At 39.9% G+C, this 13,565-nt stretch overlaps 1 protein-coding gene across 2 annotated transcripts; it reads left to right on the top strand.

The window, feature by feature from the left end:
- Positions 1-31: 31 nt before the first annotated feature.
- On the top strand, positions 32-13,047 carry lcmt1 (leucine carboxyl methyltransferase 1). 2 transcript variants are annotated; one of them, XM_048232623.1, is made up of 12 exons: positions 32-425; positions 689-793; positions 1,077-1,168; positions 1,356-1,477; positions 5,548-5,624; positions 6,683-6,744; positions 6,847-6,949; positions 9,178-9,298; positions 10,245-10,346; positions 11,218-11,309; positions 11,512-11,609; positions 11,839-13,047. In XM_048232623.1, exons 1-12 carry the CDS (start codon positions 223-225, stop codon positions 11,859-11,861), a joined length of 1,200 nt encoding a protein of 399 aa, XP_048088580.1. In that variant the 5' UTR covers positions 32-222; the 3' UTR covers positions 11,862-13,047. The 2 variants fall into 2 exon arrangements, with proteins under 2 accessions (XP_048088580.1, XP_048088581.1); XM_048232624.1 differs by having other exon boundaries at positions 32-596.
- Positions 13,048-13,565: the final 518 nt, after the last annotated feature.

Below are 13,565 nucleotides of genomic sequence, written 5' to 3'. Positions count from 1 at the left end.
GTCTAACCTGTAAAAAAATAATTCTCCGTTCGTGATTTGCTTTCTGAGTGTCCAGATCTATAATCTAAGGTTCAGATATTGTTTGTGCTGTATCAGCGACCACTAAGTTAGTCGGCAGTCATGATCAGAACAAGCCATATTAGTCCAACTCATAGACTGTAGTCTATGGTCCAACTCAACAGTGAAAAAACCGTGATTTTCTTATGAGATGTCGTTTGTCTAATGTGTTTATACACAAAGACATGCTGTCGTCGCCTAAGCACGGTGTATGGCTATATAGACTGTACCCATGTGCTATTTAAAGCCTCTCACTTTAAAGGCAATGTTTTTTCTCACGCTGACTTTAAGAACACGGCCACGGCCACATGCTTTGCATTGTGGGAAGTCACAGGAAGCGGATGTGTACATGTGATGTGCAGCTTGCAGTAGGGTTGATAAGTTCTTGATTCGTTTTTATTTGTGTCTGTTCAAGAATGCTTCTCTTGTTTTTAAATCTTTTTTGATAAATGAAATAAAATATTGCACTTTATTGATGTGAGTCAGTCCAGAGTTTGATACCGTTGCATCTCAGACAGCGGCTAACTGCTGGTCACAGAGTGAGTTGCAGAGCTAGCTAACATTATACGATATGTAACGATAAGTATTTTAGCGATCTGAAACGTTAACATTTTCTGCAAATTTACTCAAGACTTACACCGCATGAGCACATGGCATCTCGGCAACCTTTCACAGATTCCGACACTGCAGATGAAGCAGTTCGGACAACTTGCGATGACGCATCAACATGTAAAAGGTAGCACAGATATATTGCTCGAGCTATAACGTTAATTAACGTTACCTGATTTGCAACACTCAAAATGAGCGTGTTTCCATGACCGTTACTCAATTTCGTACTTGGTTATTGTTGCTTACAGCACAGGATGATGTTAGGACGTCATATCTGACACCTGCAAAAACAAGAAATGTTTCCACAACAGCAGTCTTGTTATTTGCAGTGACATATGCACGCAATGTGTCAACTCGCCTTATCTACTTTCTGAGCGAGTTCCTGTATGGTCCTTTATTATGGCTTTCAGATTTGCAACTAGTAGAGGCTACTGGTCAGATCCTTATATCCAGTATTTTGTGAGGACGACAGGCGAACGAAAAGCCCCTGAGATCAACAGAGGCAAGTATTGTCTTACATGTGGTTCATTTGCAGCAGCATTGAAACAGATATCATTTTGATTACCTTATACTCCATCCAACCATGCTTATTATACAAGACATCTGTTTGTAAGAGAGAGAGAGTGATAGAAGAGTTTAGCGCCCTTGTCAGTCTCTGTGTTTATATGTCCCAAATACGTCTTTTCTAGGTTATTATGCCCGAGTTCATGGAATGAACCACCTGCTGGATGCTTTTCTCAGGAAAACCGATTGCAACTGTCAGGTGGTGAATCTTGGTGCAGGGCTAGACACCACCTTCTGGAGATTAAAGGTAATGAACATGGATGGGTTGAGCAATGGGAGGTTTGAAGAATATCAGATTTGAGATGGTGTGCTGGCATCAATAGAACCAAATGAAATGTTATGACTGTAATTGTATAGGATTTAGCTGCTTTTCACTGCAAATGGAAATACAAAAAATAAGAATACTTAGTACAGCGGCTAAGCACCGGAATCGTTCAGTTTTTGCAGAAAGCATGAAACTTGGCACAGTTATACTACTACCCCTAGTGATCAAAAATTGAAATGGACCCCAACACATAGCGCCCCCTAGTGGCCACCATTTTGAATTCAAATATGGCTACCATTCTTAATAGAATTGTTGATACAACTTCAAAATTAAACAAGATTAGAAAAGTATTTTAAGTTCTAACACTCAATTGTTAGGGTCAAGGAAGCTATTGACATGATTTCCAAACAAACTTGATGTTGGCCATTTTGAAATCCAATATGGAGGATACCAAATGTGAAAATATAGACCATCTCTATTGTTATTAATCATAGAAATATAATTCAAAAACAATTTAAAAGTTTGAACAGTCATTTTATCACATGACAACCTCAATAATATACAAGGCATCAATTGTTGCTCAACAATTCTAGAACAATTTAAAACAATTCAAAAAGGTAGAGTACAATAGGGAAGAGTGCATAAGTGAGTATTGTTTTTATACAGTCAAGTCAGGTGGTAAGTGCTAGAATTAGCTAGTTGTAAGTAGTGCTACGAGAGAAGATATTCTCTGAAGAGCTGGGTCTTCAGGAGTTTTTTGAAGATGGAGAGGGATGTCCCTGCTCTAGTAGGAACTGGTAGTGCGTTCTACCAACGAGGAACAACAGATGGAAAAAGTTTGGATTGACCTGAGCGTACCGGTGGCAGAGCTAGACGATGTTGGTCTGAAGAGCGCAACGGTCGGGGGGGAGCATATAATGCCTGTATGAGGGCATTCGAGTAGGTGGGAGCAGTAGGTTTAGCTGGGAGGACCAGCAGTTTGTTTTTTGAGAGGTTTAGCTGGAGGTGGTGTGCCTTCATCCATGAAGATATGTCTGAGAGGCAATCCGAGGTCCGTGTCGAGACCAAGGGGTCATCAGGTGGAAAGAACAGATAAAGCTATGTGTCATCTGCATAGCAGTGGTATGAGAAGCTGTGCGAATGTATAATCTGTCCCAAAGAAGTGGTGTGCATAGCAAAGAGAAGGGGGGCCCAGTATTTATACAAATAAAGCTTTATAGTATTGAGCCCTGGGGGACCCCTGTGGTGGGATGGTGAGGTGCGGACAGATGTCCAAGCCATGATACGTTAAACGAGCATCCTGTGAGGTAGGATTCAAACTGATATGGACTGGGTGATATGTTAGGAACAAAAGGATGCCACTTTGTTATTTGGGAATGAAAATGATCAATCCACAGAGGACTGAATTCAAAGACCCCCCGAAAATCTAAGTGGAAAAAATGACACGGCAAGCTAGTCCATTTTGCTTGAATTTCAGCGCAGCAACTCATGATGGTACTCAGTAGTTCGTATGGCCCCGACATGCTTGATGGCATCGGGGCATGCTCCTAATGAAATGGCAGATGGTGTCCTGGGGAATCTGCTCCCAGATGTGGACATGGCCATCACTGAGCTCCTTGACAGTCGGTGGTGCAACCTGGCGGTGTTGGATGGACCAAAATATAATGTCCCAGAGGTGTTCAATCGGATTTAAGTCAGGGGAGTGTGGGGGGGACAGTCAATGGTATCAATGCCTTCATCCTCCAGGAACTGCCTGCACATTCTCGCTACATGTGTCCAGCCATTGTTGTGCACCAGGAGGAACCCAGTGTCCACTGCACCAATACAGGGTCAGACAATAGGTCTGAAGTTTTCATCCTGATGCCTAAGAGTAGTGAGGGTGCAGTTGTCTTGCCCGTAGAGGTGTGTGCGTCCTTCCAAGGATATCCCTCCCCAGACCATCACTGGCCCACCACCAAACCAGTCATGCTGAATGATGTTGCAGGCAGCATTACATTCTCCAAGACATCTTTAAACGTCACATGTGCTCAGGGTGAACCTGGTCTCATTTGTGAAAAGCACAGGGTGTCAATGGCGAACCTGCCAATTTTGTAATCTATGGCAGATGCCAATTGAGCTGCTGGGCAGTGAGCATAGGTCCTTCCAGAAGCCATCGGGCCCTCAGGCCACCTTCATGAAGTCTGACAGTGTGGTCAGAGACATTCACACCAGCGGCCTGGAGGAGGTCATTTTGTAGGGCTCTGGCAGGGCTCCTACTGTTTGTTGTTGCACAAAGGAGCAGGTACTGGTCCTGCTGCTGGGTTAAGGACCCTCTACCATCCTGCCCAGCTCTCCTTGAGCAACTGTCTCCTGGAATCTCCTACATGCTCTTGAGACTGTGCTGGGAGACACAGCAATCCTTCTGGCAATGGAACGTATTGGTGTGCCATTCTGGAGGAGTTGGACTACCTGTGCAACGTTTGTAGGCTCCAGGTACTGGCTCATGCTACCAGTAGTGACACTGACCCTAGCCAAATGTGAAACTAGTGAAAAATCAGTCAAGGAGGATAAAGATGGAAAATGTATCATTTGCCACCACCTCTAACATTCCTGTTTTTACAGACCTATCTCCCTTCTTCCTTTCTTGTCAAAGTTTTTTGAGAAAATGGTCTTCAAGCAAGTCTTGGACTTACTATATCAGAACAACCTGCTAGACCCTATGCAGTCTTTTTTCAAGAGTCATTCTACTGAAACTGCTTTTCTGTCTGTGACCGAAGCATTGACAGTAGCTAAGTCCTCATCTAAGTTGCTAAGTCATTACTATTCATTCTACTAGACTTATCTGCAACCTTTGATACTGTTAACCATGACATTCTCCTTTCTACACTATCTGAACTGGAATGTCTAGGAAAGCCCTTGACTGGTTTAAATCCTACCTTAAAGGGCACATGACCTCACCACAGGTGTGCATCAGGGATCAGTATTAGGGCCCCTACTTTTCTCTATTTACACACTTCCTTGGGTGAGACCATTTAGCTCCCATGAATTTGATTATCACTGCTATGCGGACGATACTCAACTTTACCTGTCTTGAGCTTTTAGTGTTTCCACCAGACTTGGCGCTGAACGCACTAGCAAGTGTCCTAAAAGTGCTGGTTCACTGACTAGCATGAGCCCTAATGTGTCAGGAGGGAGCTAAACTCATAAGGTATTACATATTTAAATTAGCTTCATTGACAGGCATAATCATTTTATGGGATGCAAAATATTAAACTACAATAAAACAAAATAGACCTTTTCAAACAATCACTATAAGCCTTAAAAGAAACTTTAGCATATGCGAATTGGCCCCACCCACCTCAATTGAATTAGGCTAACAGTAGGATGTGTTTGACTGGGTTATGTACTAATTTATCTAACTATGACTGGGTGTATGTACTAATTTATCTAACTCTAGGATAGAAGACAAAATAGCTAATTTCCCAAAAGGCAGCATATGTTTCTGTAAGAGACTTGACAGACGCTAGCATCCAAGGGTTTTAGCCTCCTTGCTAGCATGCCAGCCTCTAGGGGGCAAATCATAAGGATTGAGCCCAGGCAAGTGCAGGGTTTAATCACACAGTGAGAACTTCACACATAGCCCAAACGCACCCCAGTTTTTGACTGTGTTAGAATGTATGGCTACTTCCTTAAAATCTAACATGTCTGCCATTTTAATTATGCATGATTGTCTCCTTATGTATTTCATAATGCTGAAAGATGGCTGTAGACATGTCGTATTATGTGTTAAAAGCAGCATAGCATTATAAATGTAGAAAAAAGGGCATATTTTGGTGGCCATATTTGAAGTCAAGATAGAGGCCATTAGGGGGCGCTATGTGTTGGGGTCCATTTCAATTTTTGATCACTAGGGGTAGCACTATACCTGTACCAAGTTTCGTGCTTTCTGCAAAAACTGAACGATTCAGGTAAAAATCTGACCTTAGCCGCTGTACTAACTGTAAGATTGTTCTGCTTATTTATTCCTGCTCATTCCTGTGTTGTTGTCTTTGTGTGTCTGTTTGTTTCCTAAGGGTATGAACATGATGCCAAAAAAGTATTTTGAAGTTGATTTCCCAATGATTGTAGCTAGGAAAATACACAACATCAAGTAAGTTTTAAGCTGTTATATTTCTGGTATGCTATATGGTCTTAAACAGTGTGTGAAATGTTTCATTTAACCTTTATTTTATAAGGTACAGCAACTACACTTCCAGATTGTCATGGGATAGTTTCTATCTACCTGTAGGGGGCAACACATGCATTCATGTAATGTACGGTTCATAAGAAATTATTCTTTGGCAGAAAGAATAGCATTAAAAAGCATGTAGCGTGGTAATCATGCACAAAATTATAATCAGCAGAGTTTTATTTTGTCTTGCAATTAACAGTTTTTCCTATTGATTCCTATTTCCTACAATTACATTTGAACAAAGGTCCTTTAAGACATACTGTGTGGAATAACTGTATGTGCTGATAGATGATTTCCTTATTTCGTTTGGACAAACATGATCATAAAAACTGTATGTAAACATGACCATTTTCTGCCATCTTTATTTTCTTGGTATAGGCAGTGTATTCCATCTCCATACAGTACATAATATAACTAGCTTAAGAAGAACCTATGAAGTCTATAGAAATAAATGCATTTGTTTTTTGCTATTTCAGTGACTAAGTATGCTATTAGTTATTATTATTGTTAGTATACTAACTATGCATTGTCTGTTAAAGCAACACTAAAGCACTTTTCCTCTGTCGCATGCACACTATTTGTTTATCATGTACCGGCTTTGCAAATAACAATGTCCAAAGACACGGTAGAGTATGTTGCATGATTTTATGAAAGTATGATGTATTGCGACATCAGAAGCAAGTCAAATTTGTAGTTTCTTATGTATCATTCCATCAAACTACAGATCCGCTACCCAATCTGGCAAACTTACAACGTGCGGTTGTAGCCGATACAGGGCCGCGAAGCATATGCAGAAGTGTCGTTCACCCTGTTACAAGTTGATGAACCACTGAAACAATTTTGTAAACATTATTTTAAGGTACAAAAACTCTTTGGTGTTGCTTTAACTTCTGACCTCCACAGTAACCTTAAAAATAGGTAGGAAAGCATCATTTTTGTATATTAGAATCTATTCATTCTATCTGTTTTCTTCCCAGGACTAAACCACCTTTATCCAAACCTCTTATTGAGACTCACTCAACTGACTCTCTTCTGTTTGGTAAATAACTTCAGCTCTTCAGACTTGATATTGCAAGGGCCATGCGTTACTCATAATGAGCCCTTCACACAACAGTATTTTATGCTTGATGTGCTCTTATAGATGGCCACAGCCTGGACTCTGACAGATATTGCATCATCGGCACCGATCTAAGGGACCTTCCAAACCTAGAGGAGAAGCTGAAGAAATTTCAAATGAATGCTGAGTAAGTTCAACCCAACATCCAAATAGAGTAGTAGAAAAAAGGAGATAATTGCATTAACGATGATGAAGATTGTGGCTTTGAATAACACTCACACACCCATTACATTTACTGTTAGGTCTTAATAATCGTTTACCGGCATTGGAAGGTTATTTGGAAAAGGTAGTGTGCAAGGTAGTAGGAAACATAAAAGCTTCCTCTTTTGAATATCCAGCCTTTTTTTTCCAGCAGTTTGGCATGATATGGATATTGACTTTAGCAGACATTTCATATTCGGTTCCTGTTTCATGTGTGATAATGTGGTTTTGCTGAGTGCAAGGTCAATTTCCAGGGATGACTATTAAAACAATTGCTGGTAATGCCCATGTATGTGTAAAAAGCCACATTTTATGTGTCACAATGGGGTAGGGAAGCGACACCAAGCCAGGTTACCCTACAAGGCATTTTGTTGAGATTTGTACTCTGCCTCCAAAAAGCTGTGGAGCTGCATCATTGGATCTCTCTTTGGCTGTTGCTCAATATTGCAGCTAATTATGCTGACCGCTTTGCTCAATATTGCAGCTAGTTATGCTGACCGCTTTGCTCAATATTGCAGCTAGTTATGTTTAGCAAGTTTCTGTTTCATATGCCACTACTGATACATTACATCAAAGCAGACAGACATGTAGTGATGTTAAGTATTGATTTTTTATTTCACTTTTTTCATCAGCCATGCTAGTAAATCATGAGATTTTTCAAAGACAGCATTGCCTTATCTCTTTGGGTCTCCTTGAGTCCACATACATAGTAGCGCACCTAATTGGAATATTTGGGAATTGTGGGCAGCAGTATCACAACATCCTCAGACTACATCAACATTGTTTGTCTTTTTTTTCAAGTTCATATCACCCCATAAAAATGTGTAGCTCGATAACACGTGCAGTCTCCAATGTTTCAAAGTATGTTGTGTCAGTTGGACACCTTAAATAAAATAGTTTCTCTTCATAATCAAAAGTGTTAAATATTGCTCCCACAGTAGCTTTTGTCCAGTTGCATCTAGTGGATGATTTGTATATCTAGAATAACCAGGGTACAGCCTACTGGCCATTCAGGATGCAGGATGTGCTATGGATGGTGGGCTTGGCAGGCGGATTTCAAATGTGTGCCAGGTTTCCATTTATGATATGGCTCTGCTCATTGTTTGATGATCAGTTCCCGCTGACGACAATGAATCTTGTGGGAATGCTGTGAAGTTAGCTCTTGTGCGTCAGACGTTGCCTTTCATATGCCCTGATGAGACTAGGAAGAGGCCACATGCATGTTTTGTTTCGATGCTTCCTGTGAGGACCAGTCCGTTTTCCAAGCTTTGTTTCAGGTGCCGGGTATTTACCTTTGCACGTTGTTGTGTACATGTTCAGTGTACGTGTACATCTAAACCAGGGGAGATACAGTACACATGGGAAAATGAGACTATGAACTGTTTGACCTTCAAATATAAGATTTATCTTATATGGCCTGTGGTATTTATTGACCTAATAGGAGTGTGGAGATTATTAACCCCATTGAATTTCTAGATGCAAAAGATAGCATTACACCATGGCATACGCCCTGTTAATTGCTGATGCAAAGCTCCAGTAATAAACTCTTAAAGACTTTTTTTTTTTTATTAATTTTGCGCTGTACTAACTGTTTATCTGTATATTCTACTACAGACACAAATAAGTATGTTGAAAACTGATTAGGTAAACAGAACACATTATGGAGAGTTCAGTAGTTACTCAGTTAAAGTTTGGTATTTTTTGGTCCATTTTTGGATGATAATTGGTCTGAATTTTACAGTAACAGCTACAAAATCATTTTAATGGTACACTGCCTTATAGTCAGTATACTGTAGATTGCATTGCTCTGTGAATTCCACTGTGTGCTCAAAAGGCATGGGATTGCACTATGTAACTTTGGGGAGTGTAGGGCAGGTCATAGACTTCATGAAACTCGAGGTTGATATATCATGATGTCATGTTATGAATAGAATTCAATCACTCAAAGGTCTCAAAAAAGCTCTCTGTTTTGTGTGTGTGTGTGCGCGTGTGTGTGCGCGTGTGTGCATGTGTGCATGTGCACGCATATGTGAAGAATATCCTGCCATTAAAATTGTCTATTGGATTGCTCAGTATGTTGAGGAGGTACTGTGTCATGTTACTGTCTTCTCTTGATGTTATATACATGTCCTCCTCTTCACCTGTCTCCTGCAGATTACCTACACTGTTCCTGTCGGAGTGTGTGCTGGTGTACATGACTCCTCAGCACTCCAACAAGCTGGTGCACTGGGTGGCAGACACATTCCACACAGCCATGTTCGTCAACTACGAACAGGTCAGAACAATCCTCATGTCCTGTGCTAGAATCTGTTGAAACATTTTTTGTCTTTCAATAGAAAAATGTTGTCGCCACGAAAGGTGTTTGTGTATAAAATGTGCCTGATCAAGTCAGGAGAATGTGTGCAAAACTATATATCTGATATTACAATGGTGTTAAGTAAGTATGTTATTTACAGTTGCACTCATAAGTTTACATAAAGTTGACTAAAAAGAAGGAATAACAAGTCATCTTTTGGAAATTAATCTTAATGCCTCAATTAACAAATGATGAAAACTCCAGCCTTTAAGGCCACCAATTTTCTTTGTGAATGAATAATGTATCATAAATAAATAAATAAATGTTCTTCCTTAAAATACAGGGGCTCATATTTATACATACCCCTGTGTTAAATTCCAATAGGGGGATTTTTTTTTTTTTTTAAAGGCCAGTTATTTCATGGATCCAGAATACCACTAATTGCTACTGAGACCTTGAATTTCCCCCTGGGGATCAATAAAGTATCTATCTATCTACTATGCATCCTCATAAAGTTCCCTTGGAATTAAAATAGCCCCACATCATCACATACCCTTCACCATACCTAGAGATTGGCATGGTTTTATCTCAGTTAGCCTAATAGCTGGTTTGATTTGCATTGAGAGATGATCTTATGGAAAGTACCTTATGCCAATTGTGAGATATGGTGAAGGGTATGTGATGATATTGGGCTATTTTAATTGCAATTGGTGTCCTTAAAGGTTGGATTTTTCCTGTTTCCAAAAGAGGATTTTTTTTATTCCTCTATTAGTCAACTTTAGCATGTGTGTACAGGGTATGTAAACTCATGAGTGCAACTGTATATAGCACATTTCCTATATAACGGGTGCAACCCAAAACGCTTCAATGTAACAAATATGTTGCTGTCTGGTTGATGTGATGCTAAACTCACCGCTCTGTTTAGGTGAATATGGCCGACCGCTTTGGCCAGGTGATGGTTGAGAACCTGCTGAGGCGCCAGTGCACTCTTGCTGGAGTTGAGGTGTGCCAGTCTCTGGACTCACAGGTGAGATACCCACCTGTAGGCAGATGAAAACCTAAACGCCGACCAGGAATGTTATCAAATCCTTGCCCATGTTTTGTATTTCAGTGTCACCCAATGGACTTTTAATGTGCATTTCATGTGTATGTTCTCAGCCTTTAAAGTCTTTTTAAGCACATATTTTACCAAAGAACTGAAGCCATTACAGCTGATAGCGAAACAGGCAGTGTTTGGTGACTCCCTCTAGATATTGAGTTTCTCAGTGTTTTGTGTTGATATTTAAACATAGAAGAACTCGTAGAATTTATTTTTGGAACTCACTGTGAAGAGAAAGAGTGGCCTTATACTGCTGTGACTACAGTGAAACTACACTGAAATTACGCTGTGGTGTCAAATGAAATTTACATCAGGTTTTGACACTGCATTTTCTGTGTCCATCTACACTGCGTAATGGCAATATTTGTCCTTGCAAAGCTCACCGCAGTGGAAACTGAACCTGGACTTTCACCGTTTCTGAAGAGGAGTTTCGTGTGACTTTATGATTGTGAAAGAGCCGAGTGGAGTCTATTCTCTGTGTTTGCAGCACCTGCATAGAGTCTCACGCAAGGCTCTGGGGGATTGGGGGTCGGGGGTCCGTCTGACGCATCCTGTAATTGTGTACTCAGTTGGTTTTCCACACTGCTGAACTGGAATCGCTCACATATCTCTCCATCCATCAGATCTTTCCAAGAGTTACATTTTCTATTTAGTCTTTGAGGGGTTTTTTTAATAATAGATGACTGGTGAATATGATAACTAGTGCTTTTTTGTGTGTTTTGTGCGTCTTTCCAAACAGTCCCTTTTCCATTGAATGTTATTAAATTTTTGTTATTGGCATGAATGTGCCCTTTTGCAGAAGGACCGCTTTCTGTCAAATGGATGGGAGAACGCTGACGCTCTGGATATGATGACGGTCTACAGCCTTTTGCCACAGGACGACATAGCCAGGTACAGCAGAGAGTACCGGTCAAAAGGCCAACCAATGGACAAATATTCTGTCACAGCATCTTGAAGACTATAGTTTTCTTTCTTCACATTTTCATCCTTTATCATTGTGCATAACAGTTTTGTTCTACATCTTTGCTTTGTGGTTACATATGAAGGTGCCATTGTGTGTTTTATAATTTTGTATACATATTTGCATGTGTAGAATCGAGCGTCTGGAGTTTTTGGACGAGAGGGAACTGCTCCAGCAGCTTCTTCAACACTACTGCATCTGCTGGGCGTCCAAGGACAAGCTCAGGCTAGGTGAGGCTCAGGCCCAATGACAGAATGCTGGCAGCCTGCACTGCCTTATGTAATTAATGCCTGGCAAGTGGAAACTGTGTGTTAAATGCGCTACCAAGGGCTGACCAGCAAAGCCATCTAACAATCTGCACTGTGTTTGAACTATTGTTCTGATGGCGTCACAGTGTGGCCATCCGTTTCCTTATTGCCAATTACTTATTCAGATGTGACCCTTCGCTTTTTCTGCCAGGGCTCTCCCAGGTTGCGTTCTGATGACCGGCGGCCTTGTAGATGTCTCAAAGTGCCACACACCCATGCTGGATGGGATGAAGTGTGAGGTCATCTGAACAATGGGTTTCCTCTCAATCCGGCGATGCCATGGAAACCACCACATCAGCAGTTCACTCGTTTTCTTCATCTTCTTTGTTGTCTTTTTTTATGTGGCTTTTGTCTTCCACACCCATGAATTTTGGTGTTATTTTCATGTTGAATGAGATTGGATCCAACCATATCTCAGATTAAAGCAATCATCATTACTAACTCATTTTGAGACAATTTCAGGCACGTGTTTTTATAATGTTATTTATTTGTAATGTTTGTGTTATCTAGAAAGCACTACCGGTATATATTTTCAGACATCCAGTGTTGCTTAAATTATTTGATTGTCCAATGCTCTAATTTTCTTGTATATTTTACTGCATGGTATTGCTATTCTGTGGATACATTTTGATATGGTTAAGAATAACTACCATTGCTAAATTAAAGTATTGATAAAAGCATGAATGGAATTACTGATATCTTCCAACACTGCCCCAAAAAATGTTAAAAGTATGCTGTCTGTAAAATTCATAATACAACTAAGATAAATGCAAGCATATCTTGTATTGCATTCATTTATATTTCGTTGTCTGGGTTATCCTAAACAATGATCAAGTCACTCCCTTAACTCTTAAGTTTTGTAATCACTATCTACAGTGTAGTCTACAATGGATTTTCCAGTTGTGTGTGGTCATTCATACGCTACTCTTACATAATGTAATGATTATATTCTTAACAATTCTTGAACTGGAATCATGTTGTAATAATGGACATTATGAGCATTAAGGCATCTTGTTCTATCAGCTATAAATGACAGGCTGTCACACACCCTTCCCCCTCTAACTTGATTTTTAAAAGTTTTTACATTCTCATTGTCTTTATAGGATGTCAAAATGTGACCTTGTTTCTACACTAAAACTATTTACATTTCCATTACAATCATTCATCAAATGTTGAGTCTACTGTCAGAGTCAAGTCCAGGCCAGTAAATTGATTCCTTTCATACTGTATGACAGTCTGTGCATTAACAAAATAGCAGAGCTCCAGGCTCCATGGGACAGAATCAATTCACTACCCTGGTGACCTGCAGAGTGAGGACAAGGTGGGGGATATGCTCTGTGAGTTGTATTGTGGGTGTGGAATTAAAGTTATTCAATAATTGACTACATTAATATAATAATAATAATAATAATTTAGATTAGATTCAACTTTATTGTCATTGTGCAGAGTACAGGTACAGAGACAACGACACACACATATATATACAAATATATATATATATATATATATATATATATATATATATTATTGTTGTTGTTATTATTATTATTTTATTAATGTAGTTTCATTTTAAACTATTTGGAACAGGCTCAAATCACTCTTAAAGCAACACCAAAGAGTTTTGTGTACCTTAAAATAATGTTTCCAAAATCATTTCAGTGGTTCATCAACTCGTAACAGGGTGAACGGCACTTCTGCATTCACTTTGCGACCCTCTAACAGCCATAACCGCACTATGCAAGTTTGCCAGATCGGGTAGCGGATCTGTAGTTTGATGGAATGAGACATAAGAAACTACAAATTTGACTTGATTCTGATGTCGCAATACATCATACTTTCATAAAATCATGCAACATACTCTACCTAGTCTGTGGACAT

This window comes from Alosa alosa, chromosome 22 (assembly GCF_017589495.1).
Source record: "Alosa alosa isolate M-15738 ecotype Scorff River chromosome 22, AALO_Geno_1.1, whole genome shotgun sequence".
NCBI classification, from domain to species: Eukaryota; Metazoa; Chordata; class Actinopteri; order Clupeiformes; family Clupeidae; genus Alosa; species Alosa alosa.
This window is presented reverse-complemented; position numbering and strand designations above follow the sequence as displayed.